Here is a 17,702-nt window from a genome sequence, read left to right on the forward strand (position 1 = left end):
TAGACAACCTAAAGTAAGCATGTGCTCTCTTTCACCAGAACTATAGTCTTTTCTCCCTTTTCTCTGTGATTCAAGCCAGAAATCACAATGGCATCGCTACAGAACCTGGCATCTAACTCAGCGAAGCATCAATGCAGAATTCAGATGCAATCAATATTATCTTTTTCCATATAGGTACCAGAGTTCTGGGACCTGGTAATCCATGTGTACAGTTATAAAATTCGACCAATCTTGAAAGCTTAGCAGCAGTTAAAGCAGAAGGATAATTTCTGATGAATTGTACTGTACTGATGAATTGATGCATCTCTTCTTTATTATATTCATACCCTATAACGGTATGAGCAGACCGGGAGCTATGCACCTGATTTTTCTGTCCTATAACTTCAGGATGGTCACATGCTAGCACATTTTCCTACCTGCCAAGTGGCAGTGTCTACAATAAATTCAGAAAATTAGCTTTTATGATTCTACTTCTATACTAAATCAAAATTCTAATTGAGCAGATTAAGGCTTGCATGAGCAATTTTGTAATTAATGTTATTTTAAAAAAAACAACTAAAAAAAACAAGAATCAACCTTCGGAATACCTGAAACATAGATACCACTATAATAGCAAATCTGAAACCCAAGGAAAGAATACTCTATCCAGAAACTTTATTCTTTTGGCATGGTTATCTATAATAGATACATATTTATTTTTTAAAGTATTTTATTTTTCTCAGAGAAATAAAATTAAAATGTGTAGAAACATTTCTAAATTTCCCTTCTGCTCTCTGCTCCCATTAAGGTTGTAATAAATACAAGAATATCCATCCATAGAGATTTTGCATATATACACATTTCTTGGAATGTACCAAGTATGGCTTATCTATTTCTTAATCTTCCTAGATCGGAAGTGGTTTGTGTCATCTGGGATATTGTCCAGATCAAAACTCACAGTTTCGCATAACTAGAGTTACCATTCTGAAATTACATCATCACAGCTTGAACAAGTTGGTTGTGGTTTCAACCAGTGGTGGGATTCAAATATGTGCACAACCAGTTCTCTGTGTGGATGCCGCTTCCGGAAGTCCATTCTGGGCCTGGGCAACAAAAAATTAGCTACCGGTTCTGCCAAAGTAGTGCGAACCGGCTGAATCCCACCACTGGTTTCAACTAAATAAGATTCACTTGAAAATGATGTAACCTACATACATACACATAGTGGCGAATAGCTGTAGCTCGGGTGTAGGATGAGGGTGACGGTTGTTTGTTCTCCGAGCTTGTGGATTGGTTTCTGAATGTTTCATTACCAGGCTAGGTAACATCCTCAGCAGAGTTTAGAGGACCCCCTCACAACCCTAATAAACTCTGCTGAAGATGTTACCTAGCCTGGTAACAAAACATTCAGAAAGCAACCCACAAGCTCGAAGAACGAACCTTCACCCTCGTATATATAAATTCTGAGACAATACTTGTTTAAAGGGAATATACCGTAGATTCCGGCGTATAAGACTACTTTTTAACCCATGAAAATCTTCTCAAAAGTCAGGGGTCGTCTTATATGCCGGGTGCTGAAATTTTAGGGACAGGGCTGGCTGGAAAACCTGGAGTGGATCTTCCATTTAGTCTGCGCAGGGAAAGCGGGACCAATTGGAGTAGAAGCTGCAGTCTGTGATTTTTTACAGGCTGGGGTCTGGGCTTCTTTCCTTCTAAAGTTGAAGAGCAGCTGTAGGCAGGTGGGGAATGCAAGAGCAACTTGAAAGGCAGGTGGGGAATGCGTAGCAGAGCAGCAGCTTAGCTCTAAGGACACATTTGACTCAGGAACTGGGCGGGCTGGCTGGAAAACCTGGAGTGGATCTCCCATTTGGTCTTTTTTTTAATCCCATTTATATCCCACCCTTCTCCGAAGACTCAGGGCGGCTTACAATTTAAAGCACAAATCAATGTGCTTAGCAATAGCCTTCATTCTATGTATATGCCTGCCTATTAGAGCTTTCACCCACCCCCCCACAAGCAGCATTATTACAAAGTCAGCTTATTGCTCCCAACAATCTGAGTCCTCATTTTACCTACCTCGGAAGGATGGAAGGCTGACTCAACCTTGAGCCTGGTGGGATGAGAACCTGCACTAATTGCAGGCAGCTGGGGTTACTTAAGGCTCTGCGCAGGGAAAGCTTTAGAGTGAATTAGGAAAAGTGAAAAAGTGAATTAGGAAAATAGGAAAAGGGTTGCTGGAATTGGGTACGTGTAGTTTAATGAAGAGAAGGGTGAGGGGTGACACGATAGCAGTGATCCAATATCTCAGGGGCTGCCACAAAGAAGAGGGAGCCAAGCTATTCTCCAAAGCACCTGAAAGCAGGACAAGAAGCAATGGATGGAAACTAGTCAAGGAGAAAAGCAACCTAGAACTAAGGAGAAACTTCCTGACAGTTAGAACAATTAACCAGTGGAACAACCTGCCTCCAGAAGTGGTGAATGCTCCAACACTGGAAGTTTTTAAGAAGAGACTGGACAGCCATTTGTCTGAAATGGTATAGGGTTTCCTGCCTTAGCAGGGGGTTGGACTAGATGACCTCCAAGGTCCCTTCCAACTACTACTTCTTCTTCTTCTTCTTCTTCTTCTTCTTCTTCTTCTTCTTCTTCTTCTTCTTCTTCTTCTTCTTATTATTATTATTATTATTATTATTATTATTATTATTATTATTATTATTATTATTATTATTAAGTTTAATCCACTTGCACTGTTTTATGTTTACATGTTTGATGACAAACAGCCTTATGTTTATAAGTGACAGTTTTCCTACTAAGTACCTGCATGTCATAAGCATTTGAATTAAAATTACCATATTAAAATCAAATCTGATGTTTTTTAATTTTTATTTGGTGTGTGTTGGAAGAGGGGTAGTCTTATACGGCGAGTATAGCCCAAACCCTATAATTTAACAGGAAATGTAGGGGGTCGTCTTATATGCCCAGTCGTCTTATACGCCGGAAAATACGGTACATATATGAATACTGAGTCAAAACTTGTTTAAATCACTGGCATTTCAAATTATTACATGCTTTTAAAATTTACAGTGATTTCTGTTTTTTTTTTAATTTTTATTTCTTTTTACTATATATCTACAGTAAATATAATCTTTAAAAATAGATAAGAGCCAGGCTACAAAGCAGGAATCGGTGAGTGCTAGGACCCACCTTAGCCATGAAAGCCAGCTGGGTGACTTTGGGTCAGTCACTCTCCCTCAGCCCAACCCACCTCACAGGGTTGTTGTTGAGGGGAAAGTAGGAGGAGGAAAGTGTGTTGGATATGTTAGCTGCCTTGAGTTTTTTTGTAGAAATAATAAAGGGGAGATTCAAATAAGTAAAATGTAGGGATAATAATGCATTTCACCTGGTCGGAGATGCCTTTCTTTTTTTGATCTTCTATGGTGTCTGGATAAATTACTTGGTCTCTCAATGTCCCAAGTGTCATATATGGTCTCTGAAATTAAAATGATAAGGAATTAGAAAATTGGGACATTTGTCAGAGAGAAGAAATGTCAACAGTCTCAGAGGCTTGATTTACCTGAGGAACATAAAACAACTTCCCTCTCTCAGGTTTAGTTAGACAGCCACCAAACAAAGGCCACAACTGCAATAAGCAAACACAATTTATTAGAATAGAAATGTAACGTCATTTTTTCCCCTTACAATCAAGTTTACTTCAGCCTTTACTTACTTCACCAAGGACACGGAAGAGAGAACTCTTTCCACATCCATTTGGGCCACAAATAAGAACATTTGCACCAGATTGCACCTACAATACAAATCAAGACAGAACAAATTTAAAGTTTCTCAAACTCTAAAAGCTAAAGCATATGAATTGCCTTCATAATTCATGAGGTTCGCTTCATTAACTTGGGAATATATACCGTATATACTTGAGTATAAGCCGACTCGAGTATAAGCCGAGACCCCCAATTTCACCCCCAAAAACTGGGAAAAGTTGTTGACTCGAGCATAAGCCGATCCGCCGTTCTGCAAGCCTCCGCCGCCAGCAGAGGCTCGATCCGCCATTTTGCAAGCCTGAATACACAGGAATACCCTGTGTGGCCGCGGCTCTCGGGGAAGCCCTGGCTGTCCGCTTCCTCGCTCCACGCTGCCATTCGGGGCCCGCGCGTTCCCCGGGCAAATCGCGGCGCCCAGCAGGCGAGGAAACACGCCCGCTCCAGTCGCCCCCCCTTCCCTCAGGAGACGCGAAGCAAGTGACCGCCCGGAGCTTACCGAGGACTTGCGCGCGGCCGAGGCTTCGGTGCTTCCAGGATCACGCGCACCTCTCCCAAGCCGCCGCCGTCCGGAGACCTGCCGAAGTTTGGGGAGGTTTGGGGAGGTGCGCGCGCACCTCCCCAAACCTCCCCAAACGTCGGCAGGTCTCCGTTCCTCCGCGCAGACCTGCCGACGTTTGGGGAGGTTTGGGCGCCTCCCCAAACCTCCCCAAACGTCGGCAGGTCTCCGTTCCTCCTGCCGACGTTTGGGGAGGTTTGGGCACCTCCCCAAACCTCCCCAGGTCTCCGTTCCTCCGCGCAGACCTGCCGACGTTTGGGGAGGTTTGGGCGCCTCCCCAAACCTCCCCAGGTCTCCGTTCCTCCTGCCGACGTTTGGGGAGGTTTGGGCGCCTCCCCAGGTCTCCGTTCCTCCGCGCAGACCTGCCGACGTTTGGGGAGGTTTGGGCGCCTCCCCAAACCTCGGCAGGTCTCCGTTCCTCCTGCCGACGTTTGGGGAGGTTTGGGCACCTCCCCAAACCTCCCCAGGTCTCCGTTCCTCTGCACAGACCTGCCGACGTTTGGGGAGGTTTGGGCGCCTCCCCAAACCTCCCCAAACGTCGGCAGGTCTCCGTTCCTCCTGCCGACGTTTGGGGAGGTTTGGGCGCCTCCCCAAACCTCCCCAGATCTCCGTTCCTCCGCACAGACCTGCCGACGTTTGGGGAGGTTTGGGCGCCTCCCCAAACCTCCCCAGGTCTCCGTTCCTCCTGCCGACGTTTGGGGAGGTTTGGGCACCTCCCCAAACCTCCCCAGGTCTCCGTTCCTCTGCACAGACCTGCCGACGTTTGGGGAGGTTTGGGCGCCTCCCCAAACCTCCCCAAACGTCGGCAGGTCTCCGTTCCTCCTGCCGACGTTTGGGGAGGTTTGGGCGCCTCCCCAAACCTCCCCAGATCTCCGTTCCTCCGCACAGACCTGCCGACGTTTGGGGAGGTTTGGGCGCCTCCCCAAACCTCCCCAGGTCTCCGTTCCTCCTGCCGACGTTTGGGGAGGTTTGGGCACCTCCCCAAACCTCCCCAGGTCTCCGTTCCTCCGCGCAGACCTGCCGACGTTTGGGGAGGTTTGGGCGCCTCCCCAAACCTCCCCAAACGTCGGCAGGTCTCCGTTCCTCCTGCCGACGTTTGGGGAGGTTTGGGCGCCTCCCCAAACCTCCCCAGGTCTCCGTTCCTCCACGCAGACCTGCCGACGTTTGGGGAGGTTTGGGCGCCTCCCCAAACCTCCCCAGGTCTCCGTTCCTCCGCGCAGACCTGCCGACGTTTGGGGAGGTTTGGGCGCCTCCCCAAACCTCCCCAGGTCTCCGTTCCTCCGCACAGACCTGCCGACGTTTGGGGAGGTTTGGGCGCCTCCCCAAACCTCCCCAGGTCTCCGTTCCTCCGCGCAGACCTGCCGACGTTTGGGGAGGCGCCCAAACCTTCCCAAACGTCGGCAGGTCTGCGCGGAGGAACGGAGACCTGGGGAGGTTTGGGGAGGCGCCCAAACCTCCCCAAACGTCGGCAGGAGGAACGGAGACCTGCCGACGTTGGGGAGGTTTGGGGAGGCGCCCAAACCTCCCCAAACGTCGGCAGGTCTGTGCGGAGGAACGGAGATCTGGGGAGGTTTGGGGAGGCGCCCAAACCTCCCCAAACGTCGGCAGGTCTGTGCGGAGGAACGGAGACCTGGGGAGGTTTGGGGAGGCGCCCAAACCTCCCCAAACGTCGGCAGGTCTGCGCGGAGGAACGGAGACCTGGGGAGGCGCCCAAACCTCCCCAAACGTCGGCAGGAGGAACGGAGACCTGCCGACGTTTGGGGAGGTTTGGGGAGGCGCCCAAACCTCCCCAAACGTCGGCAGGTCTGCGCGGAGGAACGGAGACCTGGGGAGGTTTGGGGAGGTGCCCAAACCTCCCCAAACGTCGGCAGGAGGAACGGAGACCTGGGGAGGTTTGGGGAGGCGCCCAAACCTCCCCAAACGTCGGCAGGTCTGCGCGGAGGAACGGAGACCTGGGGAGGTTTGGGGAGGCGCCCAAACCTCCCCAAACGTCGGCAGGTCTGCGCGGAGGAACGGAGACCTGGGGAGGTTTGGGGAGGCGCCCAAACCTCCCCAAACGTCGGCAGGAGGAACGGAGACCTGCCGACGTTTGGGGAGGTTTGGGGAGGCGCCCAAACCTCCCCAAACGTCGGCAGGTCTGCGCGGAGGAACGGAGACCTGCCGACGTTTGGGGAGGTGCCCAAACCTCCCCAAACGTCGGCAGGAGGAACGGAGACCTGGGGAGGTTTGGGGAGGCGCCCAAACCTCCCCAAACGTCGGCAGGTCTGCGCGGAGGAACGGAGACCTGGGGAGGTTTGGGGAGGCGCCCAAACCTCCCCAAACGTCGGCAGGAGGAACGGAGACCTGCCGACGTTTGGGGAGGTTTGGGGAGGCGCCCAAACCTCCCCAAACGTCGGCAGGTCTGCGCGGAGGAACGGAGACCTGGGGAGGTTTGGGGAGGTGCCCAAACCTCCCCAAACGTCGGCAGGAGGAACGGAGACCTGGGGAGGTTTGGGGAGGCGCCCAAACCTCCCCAAACGTCGGCAGGTCTGCGCGGAGGAACGGAGACCTGGGGAGGTTTGGGGAGGTGCCCAAACCTCCCCAAACGTCGGCAGGAGGAACGGAGACCTGCCGACGTTTGGGGAGGTTTGGGGAGGCGCCCAAACCTCCCCAAACGTCGGCAGGTCTGCGCGGAGGAACGGAGACCTGGGGAGGTTTGGGGAGGCGCCCAAACCTCCCCAAACGTCGGCAGGAGGAACGGAGACCTGCCGAGGTTTGGGGAGGCGCCCAAACCTCCCCAAACGTCGGCAGGTCTCCGTTCCTCCGCGCCCTGCCTGCCTGCTTCTTTCCGCTGCGGAAAGAAGCAGGCAGGCAGGGCGCGGAGGAACGGAGACCTGCCGTTTGGGGAGGTTTGGGGAGGTGCACGCGCACCTCCCCAAACTTCGGCAGGTCTCGGACGGCGGTGGCTTGGGAGAGGTGCGCGCGATCCCGGAAGCACCAAAGCCTCGGCCGCGCACAAGTCCTCGGTAAGTTTTTTTGTTGACTGGAGTATAAGCCGAAGTGGAATTTTTCAGCCCAAAAAGTGGGCTGAAAAATTCGGCTTATACTCAAGTATATACGGTATTTGATTTGGCAAATATTTTTCTAGATATTCTTTTAAACATCAGCACTCCAAAAGTATTCAAACCTTGAGGTGTTTATAAAATTTGGTAAAAGGACGTTAAAAACCTACGTGCAAATTTCAGTTCGCAACGGGGCAGACCTTTTTTTTTTTAGTACTAAAACGTTCAGCTGAATTTACAAGTTTTTAAAATAATCTGAACTAGACTATTTTATGAAAATAAAATGCAAGATTCTGTCACTGCAGCCTGTCTCAATCAAGTATAGTTCTGGTCTTCCTGCAGAGTGATTTCTGATCTGGTCTACCTTAAAGGCCATTCCTCTGGCTACTTACTTGTGGAATGCCACAGAGATTGGTCCTCTCTCTCCTACTCTTTTAATATTTATATGAAGACACTGGGAAATGTCCTAAAATGACTTGGGGTGCTGATGATACAGATTTCATACTGCCACCCAAGTTTGAACTGGACTCCATCAACTGTGGAGGTCCTTTTCCTTTCTCTGGAAGCTACAAGAAACTGGATAGGACAGAACAGGCTGCACTAAAACCCTAGTAAGACAATCTTGGAGCTATTAAAAAAAAAGAAGTTATGGAATGGATATTCTGGTGTATATTATTACTACTTAATGGAAACAACAGCCTGATTAATGTATTGTTTAAAATTCCTATACTAGTGTATGATCAGTGACTAGGTCCATGGAGAACAGCAATCTGTTCATCAAATTTCTTCTGATTTCCATGTGCGCAGCATGATTTATCACCAGGAAGAGGAAGAGGTTTCTGCAAATATTTAGCACGATGCATACAGAAGATGGGGGAAACTACTTACAGTCTACCTGGGTTAGTCTCTCATATAGAAATCTTTCCTTTTCCTGCCACTTGGCACTTTCCCCCAAATTTAGAAAACATTCTTGGCTGTCTGTGGAAGGGCTCTTTACTGAGAAGACGACATTACTCAAATTTGGGTAGATTTCACTGACCAAAACACCTCCACTAATTTTGGGCAGTTTCTCACTTTCCAGCCAATCTCCCTCACTATCGTAGATCACTCTGTTCTGAAATAATCTCCCAAAGTCACTCTTTTGGGATGGGAAAGAGGAACAAAGCAGATTTTTACTCTCATCCGGAGAATTATTTCAAGATAAAATTGTGAATGTTGCAGGGTACCTCAAAGTTGAGATCTTTAATCAACATATCGCCATTTGGTGTTGCCAATGGAACGTGATCAAATCTTCAAGGAAAATAGACACAACCGCCATTAATTACTAAAGATATTACCATTACACAAAGGGGCAATTAATAATGTAATTAGTAAACTGTCGCCTAAATTTAGTAGTAAATTACTGTTAAACAAGAGAGTAACATTTTCAAGCTGCCTGCAACGAAGCCATACCACAAAATTAAGCACAAGTGCAGCAGAATGCAGGATGGCCGGGGCCTCAGCGCTGCAACAAGGGCAGTTTGTGTTGGGGCAGCCTTAATTTCTTGAGATGGCTGGGGCTTCACCTTTGTGCTGGTTTTAACTTCCGGGGCAGCTGCAGCTTTGTGCTGGGATTAGGACTCCTTGCAGCCCCAGAGCTGTGGCAAGCCAAGACATTCCTGAGCTGCAATGTGGCAAGCAGTCTCTAAGCTGCGTGGTTCCTGGACTGCTTGCCCCCCTAAAAAGTGCAGGGGGGCCAAAAGGGCAGGGATGGGGGGGTGGGGAATAGGCAGTTGGAGGGAGTTCAAGTGGAGGCAGTCTCTTACGTTGGAGGAACCAAGGATTGGGACTGGGAAAGACCAAGTCAGGAGTGATTTGCATTGGGATGCAAATTGGGAGTGCCAGGATTGCTAATGCTAAGCAATTGTTTAGTGGTGAAAATTCCAGTTCCAACTGCCATCATAACTCAAGGACTACCTGTACATGGAAGGGAACCTAAGGGTGGAAATGTGTTGATGTTGAACATTTCCTTTTGAAAGTTTGGAGATGTATGAACAGCAACGCTTTAATGCGACTCTCTCCCACAAAGCATCCTGCAGATGCAAAAGATGGCAATAGTTGTTGAGAGTTGGAATAAAATGTTGATCAGTATAAAACTGCTGTCTTAAATCAATCAAGTCAGGTTGCCAGACAACTCTGCCAACTGAACCAGTTGTAACTTGTGATGTTCATTCATTAAACATTTCAAATGTAATTCTGCAGATGACACAAACTCCAAGATCTCAGGAAGCACATCCATATGCAGGCCTACACAATTAGGTTTTCTGCATTCAGAAGACCACAATTGGGGGTGGGGGAAGAAAGAAAAATGGCATCGCCAGGAAGCAATTGTAGACATGGTCTCACAGTTGCTTTTTGTACATTTTACTCTTGTGGGTAAAAGGCATGTGCAGAGATACACAATAAATTCTAAAAAATTATAAACAAAATTTAGATAGCATGGATGGGTGTATAGAAATGAAAAAGGTTAATGGATACCCTAATAAGAAATGAGGGATTTTACCTACTTGATAATGTTATCTGTTATGACAATCTGTCCTGTTCCAGGAATCAACGGGGTAGTTTCTTTTAAGTCTAATTCTTAAATTAAAAAAAAGAAGTAATCAATAGCAAGGTTATTATGAGTTTTTGTACTGATTCCTTAATCAACATCAGGCCATCATAGTTACCTTTGTCTTGGGCTAGCATGGTTCGTTGATATTTCCCTTTGTTTAGGTCCTTCAGAACTTGCATTAATTCCGTAATTCGAGCTGTGAAGCTAAAGGTTATAAATCTATTAAACTGACAAACTTCAAGAATTTTTTTTCAAAACTGAATTTTCATCAAAAATACATTACACCAACAGTTTAAAATGGAAAGCAAAATAATACATATGACGAGTGCCTATTGCAATTATTTAGAAAGGTACTTTTATCTGTAAATGATGCTCCAAGCTTTGTTAATACACTTCATGTTTTATATTTCATAACCATCACAACGATCTCATAATTAATACAGATTTGTGGCTAACAAGGAAGATTAAAATAATTTTATTTTATGAATGAAAATAGAATTACACTAATTGGTTAATCTTAAGGTAAGGTAAGGTAAAGTTTCCCCCGCACATGTGTGCTAGTTGTTTCCAACTCTAGGGGGCTGGTGCTCATCTCCATTTCAAAGCCAAAGAGCCAGCACTTGTCTGAGGACGTCTCTGTGGTCATGTGGCCGGCATGACTAGACGCCAAAGGTGCACGGAATGCTGTTACCTTCCCACTGTAGTGGTCCCTATTTTTCTACTTGCATTTTTACGTGCTTTCGAACTGCTAGGTTGGCAGAAGCTGGGACAAGTAACAGGCGCTCACTCTGTTACGTGGCACTCTGGATTCGACCCGCCAAACTGCCGATCTTCTGATCGACAAGCTCAGCGTCCTAACCCACTGAGCCACCGGGTCCCTTATTGGTTAATGTTATCGTTGGGCAAATGCCAGCCAGGCTGGAGGCAGGAGTCAAGCAAAGGTCTAGCTTAGAGTTCTTGCACTCTAAGTTCTTTATGGATCTCCCTCAAGAACCATAAAGCCTTACCTGGTTGTTCCTGAGGAAGGTAAGCAGTCTAGGGAGATTCTTGTAACACAGGCAGAAGTCAATAAAATTGTTTACTTCAGCTATTGAGGGATGGCTCTAGTTGCTTGTACCTGACACTTACCCAGCCAATCGAGTCATTTCACGACCAGCTAGAACTATTCTGCCAAGGGCTTGAGACATTCTCAGTAACATTCTTCCACTTTGGTAGTAATCCTTAAAACAATGAAATATAGGTTTGCTCAAAAAATGAACAAGCAATAGAATAGGATATCTTTATTGTCACAGTGTAACTCACAACAAAATGATGTGGGGCATTTATTATAGCTGCTGCAGCAAATATATTACTCACCTCTAAAAGTTCAGCATGGGTACTATTCTGATGACGAGGATGAGACAAGTTTAGAAATGGACGGCTAACCACCAAATAGCCAACTACAGTTGCAAGGTCTATAAAATTTGAAGAGGAAGAAGAAAAAGTATTTCTAATGCCATATCATTATTTTAAATATGGATTGATCAACATTCAAACAGCAATTTCATGAAACACTGTTTTATTCTTTTCAATTTAATACAGGTAGTCCTTGTTTAGTAACCACAATTAGGAACCAGCAACCAGCTAAGTGGGAAATCGTATGTCCACAACTGAGATTTTTGCCTTCTAACCGTTCCCCAGGCCTTGGGGATGCTCACTCCAGGATTGGTATAATAAAAAGGAATTAATATTTGTATTTATATTCATTGGAAAGGGAAGGATTGCAAGACAGTATAGGAGACCTTGCTTAATGATCACAACTGGGCCTAGAATTTTGGTCATAAATCATTGCGGTCATTTAAGCAGGTCCCCATGTAATCTGACTCAATCTTAGAACCGTTTTACAATGATCGTAAAGTAAGCCACCACAGTTATTAAGCAAATGACATGGTCATTAAGCGAACCATGAGGTTAAGCGAATCCAGTATATCCAATGGGTGGTTTTTTACATTTTCTGCTGGAAAACGGCAAAAAATGTCACAAATTGTGGTCACCTGATCCTAGGAGACTGCAACTGGCCTTAAATGCAAGATAGCTGCCAAGTGCCTGAAGTGTGATCATGTGACTGTGGGGGTATATGTGCGGCAGTTGTAACTTGGAGGATGGGTCGTAATTTTTTTTAGTTTGTCGTAAAGCGAGGACTACTGTAAGCAGGCACAGTGTGTGTTATACATATTAAAAGCAATATTCAGGTACCAGCAGACATGAGCATGCTATGCAAATAGTTCAGTGTATTTCCCATTGTGTACCTGCTTACTCTATTGCAATATTTTTCTCTTGGAGAAGGATGGGTAAAGGCACAGGAAAAACTGCCTATGGAAATAGCTTGGTTCGTCTCTTTGGCAGAGAGATTGGTGAGGAAAGAATTAGAAGAGAGTAAGCAAGCACACAATGGTGAATAGACTGGACAGTTTGCGTAGCGCACCATGGCTCCTGGCACCAGTGTATTGCTTTCAATGTGTACTACTCACTGTGTGCCTCTTAGTCTTTTGTAATCCCTTCCTCTCCAATCTTTTTGCCCTGCAAGGATGAAGAGGGAAGGAAAAACAACAGGACAGGTTCAGGACAATGAATACTGGCTGGAATGGTGATCTCGTTAATTCACAAGTTAAATAATGGTTTAGGACAAACATGTCAAACACAAGGCCCGGGGGCCGGATCCGGCCCGCAAAGTGGTTTCATGTGGCCCGCAAAGCCATCCTGGAAACAGTGAGGGAACGGCCCCCACTGCCTTGGCACTTGCCCCGGTCCCATCTCCTTCTGCCAGAGGCCCTCAGATCTGTCCCACTCCTGCCCAGGCCCCCATAGGCACCCTTGATGCGAACGATGTCAAGCTGGCCATGCCCACCCAGTAGGCCACGCCCACCCTGGCCACACCCACCCGGCCCCCTGAGGGCAATTGCAATGCTGATGTGGCCCTCAATGAAATTGAGTTTGACACCCCTGGTTTAGGATCAACAAAATGTGAATGAAACTCTGCACTATAAGATAGTTCCTTTTTCTTCTCCTGAAGACTGGGGAAACCTCTTAAAAGGTATAGGAATCAGAAGGGAGAGGCTACTATTTAAAAGTCAGGAAGTGGACACCAGGACTATGGAATTTTACATGCTAAAATGACTGTTTTGTGGAAAGTGCTATTAAGTTCTATAACAGGAGAGAGAGACAGAGAGAGAGGGAAAGAGAGAGAGAGAGACAAAAGAAAAAAGAAGGAAGGAAGGAAGGAAGGAAGGAAGGAAGGAAGGAAGGAAGGAAGGAAGGAAGGAAGGAAGGAAGGAAGGACTGAACACTTACATTTAGCAACAATGGTATCTACAAAGCCCATTGTAAACCGGAACAAAATAAAATTGTGCAGGTGCTCTACCTAGGGCAATAAAAAAAAAGTTATGTCAATACATTTTATATGATACTTAAAATTGTGGATTAAAAATAACTTTGTGTCTCAGTCTTTATTAAGGCATATTTATTTTATTGGGAAACAAAAAAGAAAAAAGTTGAATTCTACAATATACAGGAGGGAAATTCTTGTCCAAGAGTTGAAAATGCGTACGTAGCAGGCCACGTTTTAGCAATCTCATTTTTTGTTTTTTTGTTTTTAAAAAGGTACTATCTTTTATAAACCATAATTTTTTTTAAAAAAAACTTATAAGGGTTATAAAAGGAAAAAGAATGAGAAAATTGTTTGGGAAAGAGTGAAAAGATATGCTACAATGTACCACAAAAATGTGTGGCATTATGAGAAATCGATGAAAAGATACTTGAGGGAATGTTGGTGAAAAATGCTGTGGATGAGGAAAAAAAATCTTTCTTACAGAATAACAGTACCAGGAAATTAGGACCAGGAAAAAACCCTCTGTGTTTCTGTTAGTGTGTGTATGTGTGTGTGCTGAACACAATATAGTCAAAGAGAACAAGGAACAGTTAAAAGGGGCATAGAAAATGCAGAGCAATTCTGAAATATACATGCAAGTCTTCAAAAAATAATTACTCATCCAATACGTGGATGCATTATGTTGATGACTCCCAAGAATAAAATATGCAAACAGATAAAGACAAGTAAAGCCCTTGAAATATCACATCCATCAAGGAAACCTGTGGCACATTAGAAATTAAACTTGAATTGTGCTAAAAATTTTCAGAGGCAAAAGTCTACAATGTGAAATAGTTTTCTGCCTTTTAAACTTCATACATTAAACTGATTAAGCTTTAACAATAAGATTTGCTTTTGCATCTCAGTTAGGGCTTCAAACCTCACAACTAAAAAAGTGAATTTATATTTATAATGCAATATGGGAAACTAAAAAAGTGAGCTAACCATTGGGGGAAAAATGGTACTTGTAAAACTCAAACAAATCTGTAAATGGTACTTTTAAAAGTCAAATACATTTTTTTTAAAAAAAGTACCCACATCCAGGATTAACAAAGCTCATTGGCTCAAAAGTCACTGGGTCTAAAGGCAGTTTTAAGTCAAACTTTAAGGAAAAATGAAAGATAAAGTCTGAGAGGGGAAGAAGATGGTAAGCAAGTTTGGCAAGATTTTTGGAGACTGAATACAATCAAACTGAAGGGGACAAAATGCTTACTATCACTAAAGCATTTAGAGGGCCAATTTATAGAAAAGGTCAATATGCTATGTGCCCCCTCCTTTTTAACTACAGTATATCATTTGGCAGTACACATAGTCCTTAGGCATTGCTTTCAGAAAAAATATAGTTTCTTTCATCTATTGCTTTTATTTTCATTAAGTGGTTGTCTCATGCAGATATCCCTCTAGCCTAGAAGCTTTTCACAATCTTTAGCATTACTGTGCCAAATGTTATGGCTTATTTACATTACTGAACAGTTTGATGCTAACTTACCAGTTTGTGAAAAGCTTTGTGAATCGTCTGTTTTTCCCTTTGGTTCCCATTATAAAATGCAATTTCTTCGCTGTAGGGGAAAAAAAAAAGGCTGATCAGCACATATCTGCAAGCAAGATCAAGTTACGCAGGAGAATGAGGTGGGGTTGTCTACAGGTGATAAAAGTGTAATGGCACCTGCCATTTCAGACAACAGGCTGGAAGTCACAATTTTAAATGCTCCCTGATCTCTTTCCCTGCTTGCTACACATGTGTTAATTCTGCCCTGCAGCACAAAATCACATCAGCTGTTTCAGCATTTCATAATTCTCGATTTCCCACATGTCTGGACCAGACCATGGAATGACTAAAACATGATTTTGCAACTAGTGAAAGTTTGCTGCAACATCAAAATTAGCAAACTTCTTGTTTAAATAACCAAGCAAAATAACCCACAACGCATGCATTCTTAAATCCTTAGTTACAGCCATACTCTTGATTCCCTAATAGAATTACCAGTTCAATTCCTGCTTTTCACTGCTTTGGCAGTAAAGTTCACATTAAGTTCCATTAACATTAATTTCACATTAAGTTCACAACATATCACTATTAACTCAGTGATGGGATTCAGCCAGCTGGCACCATTTTGGCAGAACCGGTAGCTAATTTTTTGTTGCCCAGGCCCAGAATGGACTTCCGGAAGTGGCATCCACACAGAGAACCGGTTGTTCACATATTTGAATCCCACCACTGTATTAACTTCATTTTTTAAAAAAATAAAATGGGTATTTTAAGAAGTTTTTTTTAGTTAAGCAGCCAACTGTCTTAGGATGTGTTTCCTACAACAAATTAAATTACACTAAAACAAACATATGTATTTCAGATGAAAATTATGTTTCCATTCTTTACCAACCAATATAGAGAGGTTTAACATGAAACATTTTAAGTTTTTTTAAATAAATAGCAACATAAAGGACTTGATTTAGCCTATAATATTTGGCCTAATGAACACTAGTTTTTCTTGAAACCATTTCATACCTGTTTGTAATGAGCCGTGAATTGACGTATCGATACTCGCCTTCATATTTTTGTTCTGCAATAGTCATCTTACCAATAGGTCTTCTTAAGCGTGTAAGGAAAAAGCCTGAAAAAATCAAGTAGGCCATCATGGAAGCAGGGCCCTGGAAATATCAAAGAATAAAATAAGACACAACTTCCAGAATAAACCTATTAACAATATTTTCTTTTTCAAAAAGGGTGCTTCTAGCAACCCATCTCTGCAGAGGCTGGTTACAAGTATCATCCGACTACAGGTTAGAAGTTACTTCCAACTGCAGAAAAATGTAATCAACCTTAAAGTAAGACCTGCCAATTCTGAAATTAAATAACATTTAATTTTTTTTATAAATGGCAGCAGGCTCCAAATATAATAAAATTGGCTTCTGAGTAAATATGGGTATGGTATTGTAGAAGTCAAGGGCTGACCTATGATAAAAACTTTTTCTGAAAGATTATGATACAATGACTCTTAACGTTTTATAGTGGCTTATGAATACAACAGCTTCTATTACAAAACATGTGTGTAAGGGTGCAGTCATACATGTATGTGTTTGAATCAGTGTTGATTCCTAGTGACTGCCTGGATAAGTCCCTGAAGTTTTCTTGGCAAGTTTTCAGAAATAGTTTGCCATTATCTACTTCCTAGAACTCAGAGAGATTGACTAGCCAAGATCACCCAGCTGATTTTCATGCCTAACGTTGAAACTAAAATTCACATTCTCCAGGTTTCTAGTCTGGTCCTAACCACACTGGCTCTCTAGAAGAATTTTATGTAAAATTCTTAAAAGTCCAAAATGATCTTATCTTTCTACATACCACACCATCAAACACTGTTAAACGAATATCCCACACTATATTTATCATTTGTTTATAGAGTATATAGCACACATTTGACAGATTGTAATAAAATGGTTGAAAATTTCTAATTTTTTGTCATTTTAAGTTCCAAAGACTTCTCAATATTACATTATAGAAAATTCTCAATAATTCATTTCTCATATTGGAGAACATATAGTTCATATTCAAAGTGCATAAATAAAAATACAATTTTACCTGTGCTCCTATTGCACTTGTTAGTTTGAAGATGTATAGAACAATATCCAAAAATGGCTGCAAAATAAGATTTAATTGTAAATATTCGTTGTGGGAGAAAGCATGCAATATGAATTTTTATTTAAAAGGACACTTTTAAATAAACACAGCTAAAATGTCTCTCAAAGGTTCTGTGAACATTCTGGTTCAATTTTAAAAACTAAAAATCTGTATTTTAAAAAAAATCCTACCATATAAATCAGTTTCTCAGGAATTTTTGCTTTCTCTACTGTTCAACAGTTATTTAAATGCAAGAACAAATCTTTAATTCAGCAGTTTTTCAGTTTCATGATGAGAACAAATATTTAAATTGCTCCTATGTAAATAAGCATGCAGATGACAACATAGTCACTTTTTTTCTTCACACTTACCTTGCTGAGGTTTGAATATAGGTCCACTACACTGTTACAAAATTTTTCAACATCTTGTGTAAGTAGCTGATCAGGATTGCCTATTCTGTTGTCCAAATTGCCCATTTTGTAGAATGTGTAACTCCTAAAATGTCAGGAAATCAGTAATATAATACAGCAGTTTTACTGAATGACTAACTATATTTATATTTATTTATTAAATTTGTTGCTGGACCTCTCGCTGCAAGGCAATTCTAGGCCGTTTACAAGGTTAAAAGAAGTAAAACTGTACATATACATACATATACACGTGTCCGTGTATAATAGAACATAGATTATAATTAAAATTACGGTAAAAAAAGATGGGGAGGAAGAGGACAGGATC

At 43.5% G+C, this 17,702-nt stretch overlaps 1 protein-coding gene across 1 annotated transcript in view; it reads right to left on the reverse strand.

The window, feature by feature from the left end:
- Window positions 1–17,702, reverse strand: part of ABCD3 (ATP binding cassette subfamily D member 3) — a 57,143-nt gene that overhangs the window by 10,019 nt on the left and 29,422 nt on the right. Inside the window, exons 7-19 of the mRNA XM_081322656.1 lie at window positions 17,339–17,462; window positions 16,929–16,985; window positions 15,855–15,997; window positions 14,838–14,907; window positions 13,273–13,342; window positions 11,299–11,396; window positions 11,071–11,162; window positions 10,058–10,146; window positions 9,896–9,968; window positions 8,576–8,639; window positions 3,704–3,781; window positions 3,551–3,616; window positions 3,377–3,466 (exon numbers count right to left, since the gene is read on the reverse strand). Coding sequence (XP_081178782.1) covers window positions 3,377–3,466; window positions 3,551–3,616; window positions 3,704–3,781; window positions 8,576–8,639; window positions 9,896–9,968; window positions 10,058–10,146; window positions 11,071–11,162; window positions 11,299–11,396; window positions 13,273–13,342; window positions 14,838–14,907; window positions 15,855–15,997; window positions 16,929–16,985; window positions 17,339–17,462 — 1,114 coding nt within the window. The remainder of the gene's footprint in view (window positions 1–3,376; window positions 3,467–3,550; window positions 3,617–3,703; window positions 3,782–8,575; window positions 8,640–9,895; window positions 9,969–10,057; window positions 10,147–11,070; window positions 11,163–11,298; window positions 11,397–13,272; window positions 13,343–14,837; window positions 14,908–15,854; window positions 15,998–16,928; window positions 16,986–17,338; window positions 17,463–17,702) is intronic.

Source organism: Vipera berus (assembly GCF_964194415.1).
Source record: "Vipera berus genome assembly, chromosome: 3".
In the NCBI taxonomy this organism is placed as follows: domain Eukaryota; kingdom Metazoa; phylum Chordata; class Lepidosauria; order Squamata; family Viperidae; genus Vipera; species Vipera berus.